General features: G+C 43.4%; 1 protein-coding gene across 2 annotated transcripts in view; it reads right to left on the bottom strand.

The window, feature by feature from the left end:
- NEURL4 (neuralized E3 ubiquitin protein ligase 4) overlaps nucleotides 1-17,207 on the bottom strand; it is a 277,509-nt gene extending 260,302 nt beyond the window's left edge. For both annotated transcript variants that reach the window (XM_085638608.1, XM_085638609.1), the window contains exons 1-2: nucleotides 16,977-17,207; nucleotides 13,412-13,799 (exon numbers count right to left, since the gene is read on the bottom strand). In XM_085638608.1, the coding sequence (XP_085494734.1) occupies nucleotides 13,412-13,799; nucleotides 16,977-17,147 (559 nt within the window). In that variant the 5' untranslated portion in view covers nucleotides 17,148-17,207. The remainder of the gene's footprint in view (nucleotides 1-13,411; nucleotides 13,800-16,976) is intronic.
- Between the last annotated feature and the right edge of the window lie 267 nt (nucleotides 17,208-17,474).

The following is a 17,474-nucleotide window of genomic DNA, read 5'->3' as shown; positions in this document are numbered from 1 at the left end:
GCATAGGGAAACAACTAGACCTCCTCTCAAAATAGTGTCTCTAACCTGGCTCAAAAAGGAAGACCAGCGCACAATACAGGAATTGAGTCTGGTAAAAAATAAACTCAATCACTTCGGCATGGCCACCCACAGAGCGAGAAGTACAAGTACAGATCTCTCTAAACCCATCTACCAGGTCTGAGCAGATAAAGTAATATTAGAACTCTTTGATAACTTAGCATCAGCAGATAAACTGGTTACTTTCCTACTCATGCCAATAATTTAGAGGTTATTAGGTCAGACACTATTTGTGCCCATCCTCTATCCTATGCAAGCTTTTGTCAACCCAAATGTGGGGGCTATAAAAAAAACTGCAATTATGTTTCCTCCTATTGAATTCCAATAGCTTGTCAGATCCTCCTCCCCCCCAAGCTTTAATCAATATTGAGAATCGCAAAGTTTGCAAAGAATAAGCTCAAATATGCAATGCCTTGGATGTCTATCATGCCCTCCTCAAAAGAGCCTCCATTTTGTAGAGATTCTTACTGCTGCCTTCCTAGTGTCTGCCAGTCTTAGAACGACGAAAACTCACCCTATTGACTGCCTCTTTTCGCAACTGCTTAAATAAGATGGTTTTAATTATCCTTTTTTATCACTGGTATATTATTTTCTCCTTGAAACCAACTGACCACACATGCAACCAGCAGCAAACAGAGACTCCGATCGGATTAATAGTGGCCACTTTATCTATTATCCTTTGTTGCAGGTATTCTGCCAAAGAACAAAACTATGCGTATGGGACCTTAGTGCGCAGGGACTGAGTCATTCTACCACCTTAGTACCCATGAGCCCAGGACCGACTAGCTAGTGTCTTACTTGTTCTCCTACTCACTCACAGAGAAACAAGTGATTAGACACCCCCAGAACACAACAATTCCGAATCTCTCAGGACTCACTGTTACAAGACGCACCCTTTCGCCCACACACTTGTTCTTGTCCACAATAAGATCTGACAAAGACAAGAACCAGTTTAAAATATTTATTTTAACTAACTTGCTCTAACGTGCAGTTTACGTGCCACAACAAGCAGGAAAATGCATATTACAAATACTGTCAATATAGCAGCTAGGCCATAAATCATGAAAGGAGATGTCACTATGAAAAGACAATCTAACCTATTCTCCCTCCCCTGGCTTAGAAGCTGTATTATTCACTTCAAAAGCTTTAATTCGACAGTAGTGTCATAAAAGCAGGTACAACAAAGCATGTAACTACTGAATAGATCTTATAAGTCACACTATATCAGTGTGTACAAATTAAAAAAAAACAGCCATTAATCTTTTCATCCTAAAAGCGGTCTCATCGTAGGTACCTTCATGGAATCACATAACATACACTATGTACAGTGGTAACAGGATATAGAATATGATAAATAGCACCACAAAAATTCACAAACCATACAACACAGGATTCACCAAATGGTGGGTAGCCAATATAAATATCAGACCAATAAAATCAGGCATGTAATAAAACTCATTCATAAATTAATGGGATAAAAGGTTACAAAGTTATTAACACAATATAAAATGCAAATAGTAAAAGTTTCACACAGTGGAATTCAATTAATACACTATAAAAATCAAATTAATACTGCAACAGATTGGAAATCTGGTAGCAAAGGAGCATGATTAATCTATATTGATGCAGTTTTTGATCAGATGCACCAAGCCCATTTTAGGAATTTGGCAAGGGGAATAGCATAGCGAAGCGAGGGATCAGTCCTCAAAATTCTTAAAGCTTCGCTGATTTTCCTAGTGCCCAAGTTCTTACAAAAAGGCACTAGCCAGGTGTTTCGCGGGATGGCATAGGCAGGACATACAAAAAGAACATGTGGATAGGTTTCTATATGATCAGCACAATAGGGGCACTTGTTATCTCCCGAATCTGACCAATTTGAAGTAAAGGATTTTAACTGTAAGGAGCCGACTCTAAATTGGAAATAGAGTTTTCAGTCAAGGGGTTTGGGGATAGCATCCCAATATGGTTCAAGGTGGGGATGAGGTTTAGCTAACACGAATCCCCCCAGTCAGTGTCGTACTATCGCTCAGCCTGCTGGTGTTTTGACCCACTGTGTCCCAGTATTTACTCTTCAGTACAGCTTTAGGCACAGACAATAGGCTACTCTGGTTCTCCCATAAATTGTTCAGACCCATTGAAGCCAGTGCCTCCTTGATATCACTCAGCCACCTTATTTTATGGTGGCGATCAGCAGCTAGGACATACCTAAGTCCACTTGCGAAGGTGGTTAACTTGGGTGTGACCCAAATCTGGCGCCAATATAGCAGGGGACGGAGCCTTGCTGTATCTGCAAGAGGATGCCTTCCCATGTCACTAAGCAATGGGAGTGAGGGAGTACTCTTGGGGTGACTAGAAATCGCATGAGAAAACATATTTTCAGCGATGGTCAGCTGTGTAAGATTTCCATGCCCCCATAGTTCAGAGCCATAAAGAACTGAACTGATTACCTTGGCATTATATATCTGTATTACAGGACTAACTGGTTTAGTCAAGGACAAGCTAAATTCTTTGCTTAAAGCACCCGCTAGCTGTCTGTGATTTAATGCCATTTTTTCAATATGGGATCTCCATTTCATCCTTTTCTCCATGGTGACACCTAGGTACGTAAATGTATCTACTTCCTCTAGTGCCATGCCCTCCATGGTAATTTTCCCCCTGTATGATCAATGTTTATTAAAAATCATACGTTTTGTTTGCATTGATCTTAAGCCCTCTAAGTCTGCAGAAATTTTCAAACAGGGCCAACGAACGCTGTAGTCTGCTCAGGTCTTAGAAATGATATGGGTATCATCCGCAAACATGAGAATTGGGACCTTGGAGCCAGCAAGGGAAGGGGCATCAGTAGGTTTTGAGGCTAGACATTTTGCAGCCTCGTTAATAAAAAGTGAGAACAATGTGGGTGCCAAAACGCACCCTTGATGCACTCCCTTATCGACCCGGAACGGGTCCGTGATTTCCCCCTGGGCACCCAAACGTATGTGAGCAAAATTGCTCTTGTGAAGGCGCACTAGAAAAGTTAACAAATTAGTCGGCATACCTAGATCCCGCAACAACTCCCACAGTTTGACACTAGATCAAAAGCAGATTATAAATCAACAAAAACTGCCTATATACTGCCTTCACCAAGCACCACTATCCACCAGTATATCAAAATATATCTAAAAACTGGGGAGAGGAGTTGGCCTAACGGTTAGGGCGCTCGACCTCGGACCTGGGGGAACTGGGTTCAAGTCTCGGTAACGACGCTAAACGTCCTGTGATTGAGGGCAAATCACTTAATCCCCCCGTGCCTAACAAAAAAAATGAATGTGTGTCCTCATCTAACGTAACTGGTGCTATGTAAAGCGCTCTTATACCTGATTGGATTTGGGTCGGGTCAAGTTTGCGCTATATAAAACTCTGCAAAAAAAATAAAAAATAATCATGTGGGCCCGAAAGCCAGCCTGATGAGGAGTTAGAATGCTATTATCATCAACCCATTCCTGAACCTTTCCCAGAACAAGGCGTGCCACCACCTTCTGGATGGAGTTGATGAGGCTAATTGGCCGGTAATTCACAGGGTGTGATCTGTCCCCCTTCTTGTATACTGGAATAATCTCGCCCCCTTCTACGAATAGGGGATGGGGGCACCTTGGGCCAGACCATTTGCTAGCAGTGTTATATACCTGCTCCACTTTTCCGTATCATGTAGAAAAACATCTGCAGAGATACTGTCAATACCCGGGGCTCTTCCCCCTGTGATTGCATTAAGTGCAACCATGACTACCAAGGGCTCGAATACCAAACTCATCGTCTGACTGGGTGTCCTCAGTGGAGGTTCGGAGATCCCTGCATCATCTTCTGGGTACTGTTGAGAAAAATGTTTTACCCATTGATCAGGGGCTACATGATTTTCCGGTGGCAGAGGTTGTGCCCCAGTCCCCCATTTTACAAGAGCCCAAAAGTGTTGATTACTTCTTGTGCATGCTAACCTCAATTCCTGCCACCTTTTCTCGTCCCATTCTCTTTTTGCTTTACTCTGCGCAGTTCTGTAAGCATTCCTAGCTTCCCTAATAGAGTCCACATTTCGAGTTCTAATGGCTACCCCTAAAGATTTACGGACTCGACTGCATTCTTTATAATACCAGGTTTGTCTCTTTTGCTTAAAAGAACCTTTGTTACTGCAAGGTTTCTGGAAATAGGTCTGTACTTTGTCAAATAGTGAGGCATGGATGGTAGTAATTAGGCTTATTGGTTTATCACTATCACAAAGGCCCTCTAGAGTATTAATCACCTCTTCAACATCTCTGCCAATAGTGGACAGTGCCTCCGGGTCACTCATTATTTTGGACCATTTGAGTCTCCTCATATCATTACTAACCATTATGTCTATGGTGGTCACCAAGCTACCTGTACGGGCAGGATCATCCGGTGCCAAAAGAGTAAGAGTTGTAGAGAGTGAATTATGGTCACTCTCGTCCCGTTCTATAACGGCCGAAGCTGTATTATTATGTATCAGAAGATCTCTGGGTTTTCTGTGCAGACCCCACACCTCAGACTATTGATGGCAGTTCTACATCATAGGCGCTGTCTTGCTCTTCTCCCTGGAAAGGTCCCTCTCAAAGTGTGTGCTCTCTATGCATGTATCCCACTGACACCAACGTACAAGTTTCAAACATCTACGTTGGTATGTTTTGTCTAGGTGCTAGGGCCTGGCCAGAACAGAATAACAAGGGGCATTGCTTTTCTACTTTGCACACCATGTTCAGACTAAATCACAGGAATTGGCAAAAAGTGAACGCAGCAGACAGTTTTCATGTGAAAAATACGAAGAAAGTCTTTGCAAAAATAAAGCCATGTAGTAATGTGCGCAAAGCTGCACGCTGTCTGCAGAGGTCATGCTAACTTAGAGAAAACGACAATGTTCCTATGGGCCACGTGACACCTTGAAAGGTCCATAAAATGAATACCTTACAGAAATACTTAGCAGCTCTTACAAATGGGACAAATCACAATCTGTACAAATAAGGTGCACAGTACTCATTATTAATACGAGTTCCTTGCACATTGCTAAAGCTGCACATTGCTAAATCATCTATGTAAAATACATTTTCATTCTGCTTATGTCTGGATATGTGGCAAGCTTCAGTCCAGACAGCCTACCCCCTTTAAAGGCTCCTCACGGGCCAAGAGTTTCATATTAATTGGGTTTCTATTCAAGAAATTCTAGGGCTCTGGTTCCTGTATCTGGAGCAGTCTACCACTGTGTTCCGTCGGGTATGACATATGGTGAATAACTGAGATATATCTCTGTAACTTGCCTGGATTTGCTATGCTGAAAATCCCTATCTAGTTTGTGTTAATTATCTGTGCACCATATTTTATACACAGATAATGGACAATGTGTACGACAGGTGTTTTTCTCACCGCCCTGTTTGCAAAGATCGAAGAAATATGCATACCACAGAGCACACAGTAAAGATATTCTGTCTGATATTGCTTTCAAAAACACATTTGTAAAGCAGCAAGACTGTAAAAAAAGGATTGCTTTTGTAACATTATTAGAAGGGTACAGCTTACTCTATGGTAAAGTAAGCAAGCTTTTTCACAGGCTGAATTTACTTTGTCAAAAAGCATTGATTGGAAACTCTCATTTGTTTATGAGTAGCAATAATTAGCTTGCCATTATATAATTACAAACCATATAAATTATCTTATGTTAACCAACATTTATAACGCGCGCGGCTACTCGGAAGTGTCCCGGCGCGAAAAATTGGGCAGGGGAACGCAAAAGTGAAAGACGCGACTGGAGACCTAAAAAAGCCATGTTTTTAACTGCTTTTTGAACACCCTAAGGTCGTGGGTGTTCCTGAGCTCAAAAGGCCAAAGCTGCCTTTACAGAGAGGGAGCAACCTTCTGTTCTGGTGAGGCGGTAGCGAGGAACAGCCGCCAGGCATTGTCCCCCAGACCTCAATTGTCTCGATGGGACATAGAACTTAAAGTGCTTCCTGAGGGATAAAGGTCCAGTTTTGTAGAGAGCAGAATGGGCAATAGTCAGTGCCTTGAACAAAATGCGTTGGTCAACCGGGAGCCAGTGCAAATCCCGCAGAGAATGCTTAATACTGGATCTACCCGGAATACCCAATAGCATTCTGGCAGCCGCATTCTGAATGATTTGGAGCTTGTTTAGCTGGTAACACGGAAGGCCAATATAAAGAGAATTAGCGTAATCCCGCCGCGAGAGGATGAAAGCGCGGGTCACCATTTCTTTCGCTGCATTCGGTTGTAGCGGCAAGAATTTCAGAGCGCCAAAGCACACCCGCTAATTTGTTAATCTGAGTAGTGAATCTAAGGTCCTCGCCAAACCATATCCCCAGATTTTTTGCAGGGCTACCCATGGTTTTTGGCATAGGGAATCCCTCGGGCCACAGGTCGTCCCTAAAGGTCTGCGGGAAAGGCCCGTAAAGGAGAACCTCAGTCTTATCCTCGTTACATTTAAGTTGTGCCTGTGCTAACCATTTAAAAACCTCTGTGAGGCAGTTTTTTGCGGCGTCAAGAGATACCCAGCTGCTCTTCACCTGGAAAAAAGGTATCGTCGACGTAGGCTATGATTTTAGCACCCAGTCCTTCCGCCAAATAAATCAATGGTGTCACACTGAAAAGTAATGGGCTCAATGTTGAGCCCTGTGGAACACCCGTAGTGATATTTTTAGGGGTAGATGAAAAAGGCGGCAGCCACACTTGCTGAGTTCTGTTAGCCAAAAAGGATTCAATCCAGTTCCACACCTGGTCAGAAATTCCAATGTCGGACAGACGGGCAAGTAGATGACGGTGGGGCACCGTATCAAATGCGGCAGAGAGGTCCAGTAAAACCAGGGCCGCTCTGCCGGCAGAGTCACGGCATTCCCTAATTGCCTCCGACATCTCAACCAGAGCAGTCTCTGTACTGTACGAGGCCCTAAAACCGGATTGAGACGGGTGTAGGGCACCACACATTTCCACAAACGCTGACAGTTGTTTGTATACTGCCTTCTCGCATACCTTAGCCCAGGGGTCTCCAACCGGTCGATCGCGAGCTACCGGTAGCTCGCCGACCCTCTGGGAGTAGCTCGTGCTGCTTTCTAATGATAGAGACGTAATTTCAGCATTTTATTTTGTATCCGTTTGTTGTCTTTGTCAGCTATAAGCCCTTGCCCGCCCTTACACCAACCAACTGTCCTGAAATGAGCTTAGCTGGGGCGGGTCAAAAAATGTGACGTTTTTCTGTAAGTCACGCGCCACCTGCCTTTTCCAGGCTGCCACCGCAGTTCATAATTGCAGGCTCATCCTCCTGGGAAGCTGCGCAGGACTGGTAAGTGTGCCCGTGGATTCATATCTGCATAGTTGGTAAAACTGGCTAAGTTCATTTTAAGGTGTTTAATTTTAACATCGGCTGCCACCACGCTTTACATCTGCCCTCCGTAACAAAGCGCTGTAGCAGCCGATATTAAAATCCAAGCTCCTTGCAGGCACAGAGCTGCTACCGCGGTCGCAGCCGATGTAATAATCCTAAATCCTTGCCTGAATGAACTGCTTTCACTGACTACAGCACGCTTTAAATTTGCCTATGCGTGATAGTCAGTGAAAGCTGCTCAGTGAATGCAAGGACCTCTGATTTTAAGGTCGGCTGCCTCCGTGCTTTACATCAGCCTTCGATAATAAAGTGCGGTGGCAGCCAACCTTAAAATCCAAGGTCCTTGCAGGCACAGAGCTGCTACTACGGTGGAGGCCAATGTTAAAATCAAAAGACCTTGCCTGCCCTGAAGTGCTTTCACTGACTTCCACACGCTTTAAATTTGCCTTCGTGTGGAAGTCATTGAAAGCGGCTCAGTGCATGCAAATCCCTTTGATTTTAACATCAGCTGCCATCGGGCCCTATATCTGCCTTTGGTAATAAAGTACAGTGGTAGCTGACCTTAAAATCCAAGGTCCTTGCAGGCACTGAGCAGCTGCCGCGGTGACAGGCAATGTTAAAGTCAAAGATTCTTGCCTGCACTGAAGTGCTTTCACTGACTACAGCACGTTTTAAATTTGCCTTCGTGTTGTAGTCAGTGAAAGCAGCTCAGTGCATGCAAGGCCCTTCGATCTTAACATCGGCTGTCACTGTGCCTTATTATAACTTCTTTTAATTTTAAAGCGCGGTGGCAGCCGATGTTGAAATCAAAGTGCTTTACATGCACTGACCAGAGCCTCCCAAAACTGACCCTTCACCTCTGTCCTGTCACTCCCAGTCTCTCTGTCTCCTACAGTCTTCCTTTGTGCCAAGGCAGCTCTGCTTGTGTGACACAGAGCTGTGTTTTGCTGCACCACAGCTACGCCAAACAATTTGATTAGCTAAGTACTTCGATACTAGTATGCGTTTAATACAGGCAGCTTCTGTTTACAATTTTAGTGGCTGATGCTGAGCTGATGCAATTTCTTCTTGTGTGTGATTTTTCTGAGCAAAGGCTCATTAGTCGTGATTTTATCCATGAACATTGATCCCATTGATGTTCTGTCTTTATATAGCACGGTTCTTGAAGTGTTACATAGGAGAATGTTGAATGAAGGACTCCTTTACACTGATTTAGAAACTCATGGCCTATGTAGGAGGAAAGCAGGCTGGTGGGTGCAATAGACATCAGGAGTGTGTGTTCGTGAACATGGTGTGATCAGATTTGACATTTGTTTTTAAGGAACAAATTAATGCTCACTCGTTTGGAGCATTTTCAGTATTTCATGATGTGTAAGAGTTTGAATAATTATGATCTGTATATTAGATTTTTTAATGTATAAGTGCGCTTTATTCCTATTATTTCAATAATATGTAAGGTTACACAAGGGGCCTTCTGCTTCAATAATGACATTTTCAATTAAAGCAAATAGGAGCTATAATGCAGTCCTCTTTAGGCATAGTCACAGAAATGTCTGAGAAAAATCGGCTTTCCTCATGGACTGGGTGGGAGATGAGAGCCCATTGGAAATACCATGAGAATAAAGCGTTCTACCAGTGTGCTATTTATTTTAAATGCTTATTTTCAGAAAGTTATGTTTTATATCAAAATAATCCAACTATCTGTTTTTGCATGTGTTCGTATTGTTTGAAGGGGAGTCCTGCTCAACAGAAGTGTGATAAGGCTGAACTAGATGAATGTATTGTATTTCTTTTTTAATGCATTACAAGGGTCGTTCCTGGCTTGAACCTGTTATTGATCTGACAATGGAGCTTTCTGTTTATTGAGGTATGGCTGAGGGACATTGCCATATGTTTCATGCTACTATATTAATACTGGAAGTAGAAGAGGACTGTGCAGCAAATGCAAGGCTTAGCAGACAGTCTGTTGCTGACCATTGGAGAGATATGCATTTTCTGAAAATGGACTTTGCAGAGTTAAAGCACGTGTTACAGACCTGAGTGAAGTGCTTTATAATGACAGTAAGGTTGCAGCCTTTCCAAATATCGGCCATTTGTTGTTCCAATAGTCTGCAAAAGCCCCGATATGAATGAAAATCATATGTATTCATTTGTAACATAACTTTTCTCCCTTTGTTTTACTTTTTTTGATAATTAAGAAAGGGGAAGCCTTCTGTTGCAGCATTTTTATAGCGCTTAATTATGTGTGGAACTGATGCACTTATCTACATGGTTAGCAAGATATGGCAAGTGTAGGGTTGGTGGTTCGAAGAGTTTGTCTTTGATTTTTAAGCCTATGTGGGAAGTGTTTCTTTGTCTTGCCTGATGAACACCAAGGTGCAGTTATCATTATCATGTTATGGGAAGCAGTGTGTAGCAGTGTGGTGAATGAGACGTGAGACAGATATACAGTTTACTAGGTTATGATTTTCAGTTTGCTGATAGCTTTGAACGGCTCTATAGGTCTACTATGGCCCATATGTATGAACACATTTTCCCATAGACACAGAATGGCTAAAACCCTTTGATACATATGTCCCTTAGTATTTTATTCAAACCATAGTATGGGCCACAAAGAAATTAGGCTTAAAGACAATGAAGCAGGGCGTGGGAGGTGTCTCCAAAAAATGCGCGAGTTGCTTGGCCTTTAGTAGCTCACGATGATTTTCACTGATCAGAAGTAGCTCTCACTACAGAAAAGGTTGGAGACCCCTGGTCCAGAGTGTCCAGCAGAGGAATAGGTGTAAACACTTTCAGAGAAGGTGGGCAGCGTCTAGCGCACCGGCTGACCAGGGCGAGTGTTCCGCCAACCCCGGGTTACCCGGCCCAAAGCTATTCTGAATGGCCTGTATTTTGTCAATAAAAAAATCCGAAAGCTGCTTGCACCAAGAGTTGGAGGCCAGAGCGGCCTTCCGTTCCCCACACAGCTTCAGGAAACTCTGGACGATCGAAAATATTTCCTTAGAGTTGTTCCTGGATTGTGCAATGCGCGCCTCATAAAATAGACCCTTGGCCCTCTTGACTGCAGCATAATAGCTATTCTGGCCTTTCCTAAGGGCTAATTTTGCTAGTGGGCAATAGGTTTGATGCCAACTGCGTTCAAGCCTTTTGCACACTATTGTCTGTTCTTTTAGTTCAGCAGAGAACCAGGGTTTAGACGTGTCAGTCTTGCTCTCTTGTGTCCCAGTGGTGTAGCCAACTGTTCAACTGCACTCAGAATCCAGCTATGCAGACCTACCACAGCCTCAGACAGTCCCCCAGCAACTGCCGGACGTGTTTTGGACAGAACACTGCTAAAGACAGCCGGCTCCAAGCGTGGGGGCGGTCTGCCACTAGGAGCCCCTGAAGCCGGCTCAGAGTATTTAATGGACCACGAAAAGTGAATTAAAAAATGGTCAGACCAGTTGACCGGAAGGGGATCCTGCACCACTATAGGAAAGTTAGAACAGACCACATCAAGAGTATGACCCCCGCAGTGAGAGGGGGGAATGAACAGATTTCGTTAGCTGGGTAAGATCTAAGGAATCGCTCAGTTCTCAGGTATTCACCGTCTCTTTGCAATCCACATGGATATTGAGGCCACCCAGTAGCAGAAAATTAGCATAATGCAAGGCCCTTGAAACAATGGCTTAGTCCAAAGTTTTTAGGAAGGCACTAGCGGGGCCGGGGGGGGTGGCGATATATTAGTGAGGCCTCTAAAAGAAAGTGCGGAGAGATGCTAAGGGCGAAGTCCAAATCTTCCCCATTCTTAAAATCCTGAGATTCTGTCTGGGTAAAAGTACACTTCTTCCTAAATACTACCGCCACCCCGCCTCCTCTGTCTGTTTTTCCGATCCATCCTGGCTATTTTATAGCCCGCTGGAATGGCCAGAGCAATGGCAGGGGTCGAAAACTCATTAAGCCAAGTCTCTGTTATGAACAGAAGGTCTAACTGACTACCCACCAGCAGCTCGAAAATGTCCAAAGCATGTTTCACCAAAGACCGAGCATTAATTAAAGCCGCCTGAATGCACTGGTAGTTAGGCGGGGTACCCGGAGCATGAATAATGCGGGGAGTATCACCCAGGGTATGGTTGAAGCGGAAGCTACAAATCTGACAAATCCTTTGCGAACTGTCTAAGACCCTCCAATCCTGGCCACACCCAGCCATGTGTTCCCCAATTGCCATAATTTCGGAGCGGCTCCTCACCAAATGGGCCATATCTGAATCAGGTTGGCAACAGGCAGCTTGTCTGGCGCTGGCCTCTTCCGGGACGCTGACGGGCGCAGATTATAAGTCATTTTACAAAATAACGTGCTGAAAAAATGCAGTTGTGTGCATAAAACGTTTGATTCTGTGTGCTGCTAAATTAACTAATCCATTCCGCAACATCCTCATTGGACTGACTTTTTCTTGTTATTGTAAAAAAAAGTCTCACAGAGACATACCCTGTAAGCTTTTTTGCCTCCCTGGGTATGTTGAACTCAAATTGCTGAAAGAGGTCAAGCTAAAAGTATTCCGATTTAGTTCAATAGGAATCTGAATAATGTGTTCAATTGATACAACTGGCAGGACACATCGTACTCTCTCTGCAAATCTACAATATGAGTCCTTAATGGAATACTAGAGCTGATAACAAATCTCCAGTTAAAATGAATGCCTAATGTCAAGGAGCGTAGTAATAGACATCATGTAAATCTAGCATGGCCATATTTTCCCCGTGTATGCCTGTATCAGTAGTACTGCGCTTCATATTTAAATATCATTCATTAGTAATGAGAAATGTTTCTGACGGGACTATCACTAAAGCAGCCACTACATATATCCACTCATACGGAGCATAAATCAATTATCTAAAAAAAAAAAAACGCCCCCTATTCAACATCCACAGAGTACAATAATTGCGGTCAACAAAACATCCCCAGGAGCTCAAAATCTAACAACTCTAATAAACCCCTACAACACCTGACAAAGCCACATCAACAAACAAAAAAATAAAAACTTAGCATAACGGATACAGACTCGCTGAGGAAAACTCGTTCTACCAACTGAAGGAAAACATCAACTAACTGGAATTAAATCTCTCTACATAATGAAAAAAAACACTATCACCCAAGCCCAAAGTACTCAAACAGATTCCTCATTATCACTGAAATCAGCATGAAAATCACAATAAGATGGTTTTGGAAAACTGAATATTCTATTGGATTCCTGTCTGCAGTCGACCAAGTACATCCAAAAGTACTGCCTAGAAGACAGATAATTTGTAAACTTTAAATGATTTACAAGCTAATGATGCAAGCTAATTCATTAGCACTATATTTGTATACTGCCAATGTTTAATACTGCACACTGAGAGACCACTCAAATGGTCATCATAAAACCCATAATGCTGTATCTTAATTCTGATCAAAGAAAGGGTAGTCTGATTCAGAAACCAGTTGCAAGGATGGAGTGCAAGTGGTAAGTGTCTTAGCGACATAGAAGAATTAAGCAAGTTCATATTCAGTGAGGAAGCATAACTTATGCTAGAGCACGTTTTAAAAACTGAAAGAAATGAATGCAGATTGATACCCAATAAGTAGAGTATCTGCGCCAGGTCAGGAATCTCACATGGAAGGCCAAATGTTTCACTCACAACAGCAGGGTCACTAATTGTGCAAATTAAGATAGGAGTTATTTTAGGGAGTCCAATGAAAAAGGGGAGGAATAACTGGATAAATACTCTGACTGCACATAAGTATTATACTTATCATGTCTGTATTATTGCCCTTCTAGATCCATCCACACAATATAAACTATAACTTTGAATTCAAAATTACTCACATACGCAGGAGAAGGACTGGTTGGCACAAGGTCAGCTCTATTGGGGGGGGGGGGAACACACCAAGTTCCTGCAATGTCTTATACCTCTATTACAAAGCAGATAAGAGAAACTTAACAACTGCAACCACATCATGTACCTTCCTCTCCAACTGATGCTTCGTCTGCCTCCTCTTGCGTGGGAGTGTCACAGGATACCAAGGTGACTTGCGTGCACTTTCCATAGAGGTCCACCACTGCCCAGACCTTCTGTGGTATCCCAGAGGCAGCCACGCCACAGTCTTGTCCATTTACCCAGAGGCGAAGGTCCCCATTGGCAGTTCGTTGAATCCCCACCCGATCTCCCTCTCCCAGCTGATCCAAATCCTGCCCATATTCTTCCAAGATTGATCGTCCATCCCGCAGTACTGAGCACCCCGAGATAATCCAGGAACCTCCCTTCAGACCAGTAGCGCTGCTGGGGAAATCAAGGAGGTTGGGGTCCAGCGCAGTGACACCAATTTCAATTGAACCGCTCCATGAATTTACCTGAGAAATTAAAAGCACAAGGAATGCATTAAAATAAAGTAAACATGCGTGGGGAGATCTAGGTCTTTAATTACAAGCAACTATAATGCAAATGCAATCAGCATGCAACATCTCACAACAAACACAATCACAACTACCAACTTGAACCTCATTGGATGCAATCAGACAAAAAATGTAGCAAAACCAAATATCAGACAATAGAAATGACAAGAAACTTAAAAAGTGTGATAATTTGCCTCCAGCTTAAGATCATGTTAAGAAAACCAGAAGATATACAGAATACAGCACTCATCCAACAGAGAAAATCATTATGTTGAATAACGCTATTTTAAAAAAAAAACGTTTGCATATAGCACGAAACTTTAAATCAGCTGTCTGCTGCCTTGTCAAATATGCCACATGACACAAAGGAAAAGCATCAAACACGCCTAATTAGGATTATTTAATGTAATTTCAAAATCTGGAATGCAACACTCAAGCGTAACTGTTAAACAAATGCACTGTTCACACCCAACACCAACCAGGTGAAAAATTAATAAGATGCAAGGACAATACCAAATGGGAACTCATCACAGCCATAATAACAAAGAAAAAAATGTAAGACGCTACGATTCAACACTGAAACCACATTTTAAATTAATCTGTAGGAGCAAGAAAGTAGCTCTACCTGTACCATAGTCCGTCAAAAGGCTTATAATTTGATGAGTAAATATCTTTATGATGTCCTCTCTCACATAGCCACGCAGAACTACCACCATCAGCATCAACTAACTTCATGTTAGCAAAGCTATTATTGCTGCCACCCAGCATATATTTATATACATTTTTAACAAATGAGAACAGCAAAACTAAAGTGAACCAATCACACACACTCCACCCACCTACTTGCCTTCTCTCAAGTCCAACAACCCACAAAATAAGTCAAAATACACCTGTGCAATCCCACAGGCCGGACGCCATCGCCAGATGCGGTAGCCTGTAGAAGTACTACATCATCAACAAAGGAACACTCATCCTGCTCTTGCAGCTACATCTATACTGCGCTGCATTCTGTGGAAGTCAGTTCCTTCATCTCTGTTACGAGTACCCTGTAATTGTTCACCAACATAGATGTACTTTCTCCATTTCGTAGACTATTGCAGTTCGCCTAAATGATTGAGTGACCTTACTACTACATATTGAAGAGCCACACCCGATACAGAAATATACACACGGGTATATAGATCAGCACACCAAGAGGACCAGTGCTGCTAATGAAACTTGCCCTACGCTTTGCCCTTATTTATGCTTTCTATACAAGTCCGTGACTAGTACCTCCTGTACCCCTTTTTTGCATCTTGCTATTGTGAAAATCTTTACTAACTGGGACAGGTCCTGAAGAAGGTGGTCCCCATCGTGTTTCACTCCACCGAAACGCACGTCAACCCCATTTGTCTAGACCTTGTTGCATATGGTCATTTGACCGGTCTTGGAGACTTTGAATACCTTTATCTCTCCGCCACACCCAGTTGTGCATAGTGACTTAGACTGTCTGTGGTTGTTTGTTTGGTAAGAATGAGTGAGATTGCTTGTGAAACAGTGTTGCGGATATTCATTTTCCTTGCAGGGGTCCAGAGTTTGCGTAATTAGAAAGTATATGTTTTGCATATTTTTGTCTTTTTAAAGAAAGAATAATGCTTGTAGAAAAATACAAAAAAAATACAACTGTACTGTGTTTAAAACTATTAATCAAGTATGCTGAAATATGCTATGGGGAAAAAAAAGTAATCATGCATAACAAGTAAGAATGAAAGTAAAAATAAAGAATACAATTGGAATCATATAACTGTGAAGTTTCTTTCATGTATTGTGTATGAACCCATTCTAGATTTAATCTAATTCTGAAAGAAATATAGGTCACTGGGGAGTTCTGTTGTTTGAGTGTTATTACAATCCCATAGCCAATAAATAATAGCAATAAAAACATAGGAATAATTCTGACAAACCTTGGATCATGCCAAATATTGTACAAACAGACGTATGTCTCATGCACTTCTGAAGATGTGACCTCAAACACAATAATGAACTTACTTATGTTTTCAGACCGTGCCTGACGCATGCACGTATATGCCAGACCTGATTATACTAAGGCTCTCCTTACCAGATGCCCGGAGCAGTATCCAGACGTGGTGGGGTAATAGGGCGCTAGATAACTATAAATTGTCCGCTGATCCAGACCTGCAATTATCGGGTCCAGAAACAATGCCCAGTTTTACCAGATGCAGAGAGACACGGACTGCAGGCCAATGAACAAACTGAAAATCCTACCCCATCTCACCCGCAATCAACACAGGGTATGGGACAATACTTCTCCCTCAAGACCGCCAAGCAAACCCAGGATCCAAAGGCCTTCCACAACGGCACCTGCTAGAAGTAGGTGGTAAATATCTACGTTCAAGTCCCAAAAATCAGAAAATAACTGCAGAAAATGACTTCATAAAAGCATATCTTGCAGGTTATTTCCCCAGTCTGGGGAAATTAACTCGTAATCCTTGTTATCTCACAGGGAATCATTAATTCTGGCACTAGCGTCTCCCGAGGGGGTAACGAGGAACGTATAAGGGAACATCCTGTCTCTATTTGAAGGAACAGCTGGTAAATAATAGCTTAAAAACAGCGGGCCATCATGTTTAGGGATTGAAAGAACGCATTCAGTTCAAAACTCAGTTAATGAGACCACTCACTGAAGGTAGCATTATAAAACCACTTTAACAAAATAAAGGTGCAAAGCGCACCAAAAAGTATTTGAAACTACATGCCAAAATCAGAGCCTGGTCTTTCTGAGCAGTGGGGGAAGGGCAATTAACCTTTTATAGGAGAAACATTTATTTACAACCACCGTTGGGGCCGTGCGATCGGATAGCTCACCCTGAGATCCTTAACGATCCGGGGACATCTGAGAAATCTCGCACAAATCAGCTATCATCCCGATAACTGATCTGTGGGAGAGGTGTCAGTACCTGGAGTGGGATCGACAGGTGGGCAGATCCCTAGGGGAATATGGGCACTGGCTCGCAGGAATGTGCTGGCCCCTGCTGGGTGGCCTCGGCTCTGGCGGGGGCTAATCCTCGTCCCTGGCTTCACTCTGTCGCGGGGTTGACATCCCCGGGGCAGAGGCCCTTCAATGTGACAGCTCACCTTGCGGTCTATCCTCACGCTGAACACCTGTCCCTCCCGCAGCGGCTCCCGGCTCAGCACCAGGCCGTGGTTGAACTCCTGCACCGGTTGGCTGCGCTGCGCCGTCCGGTTCCAGTTGGACAGGGAGATGAGCTTCCCGGTGCGGGGGTGCAGCTCGGCTGCACCCGCCATCTTCCTTTCGTCCGCCCCGCGGCAGCGACGCGCGACATCGCTCACCGCCTTACGGCAGTGTGAGGTCATCAAACGCTTCACGGCAGAGTGGAACTCTTTTGGTCTCTTTACGGCTGTGTGGCATCCTGTCAACCGTTTACGACCTACCCAACTGCTTTACGACAGTTTGGTGTCGCAATGCTTTGTGCCAGTGGGACGCTTCACCAGTCACCATGGTTTTAATAAGTAGGCCAACATTAGCCTGCGTTACATGCGAGAAGAGGTGTCATAGCCCTGGCGGTAAGCTATTTTTGTGTGGGCAATTGACCTCAAATTCTTAATTCTAAG

The sequence above is a fragment of the Triturus cristatus genome, chromosome 12, assembly GCF_964204655.1.
Source record: "Triturus cristatus chromosome 12, aTriCri1.1, whole genome shotgun sequence".
In the NCBI taxonomy this organism is placed as follows: Eukaryota; Metazoa; Chordata; class Amphibia; order Caudata; family Salamandridae; genus Triturus; species Triturus cristatus.
Note: the sequence above shows the minus strand (reverse complement) of the source record. Positions and strands in the feature narration are given on the sequence as shown.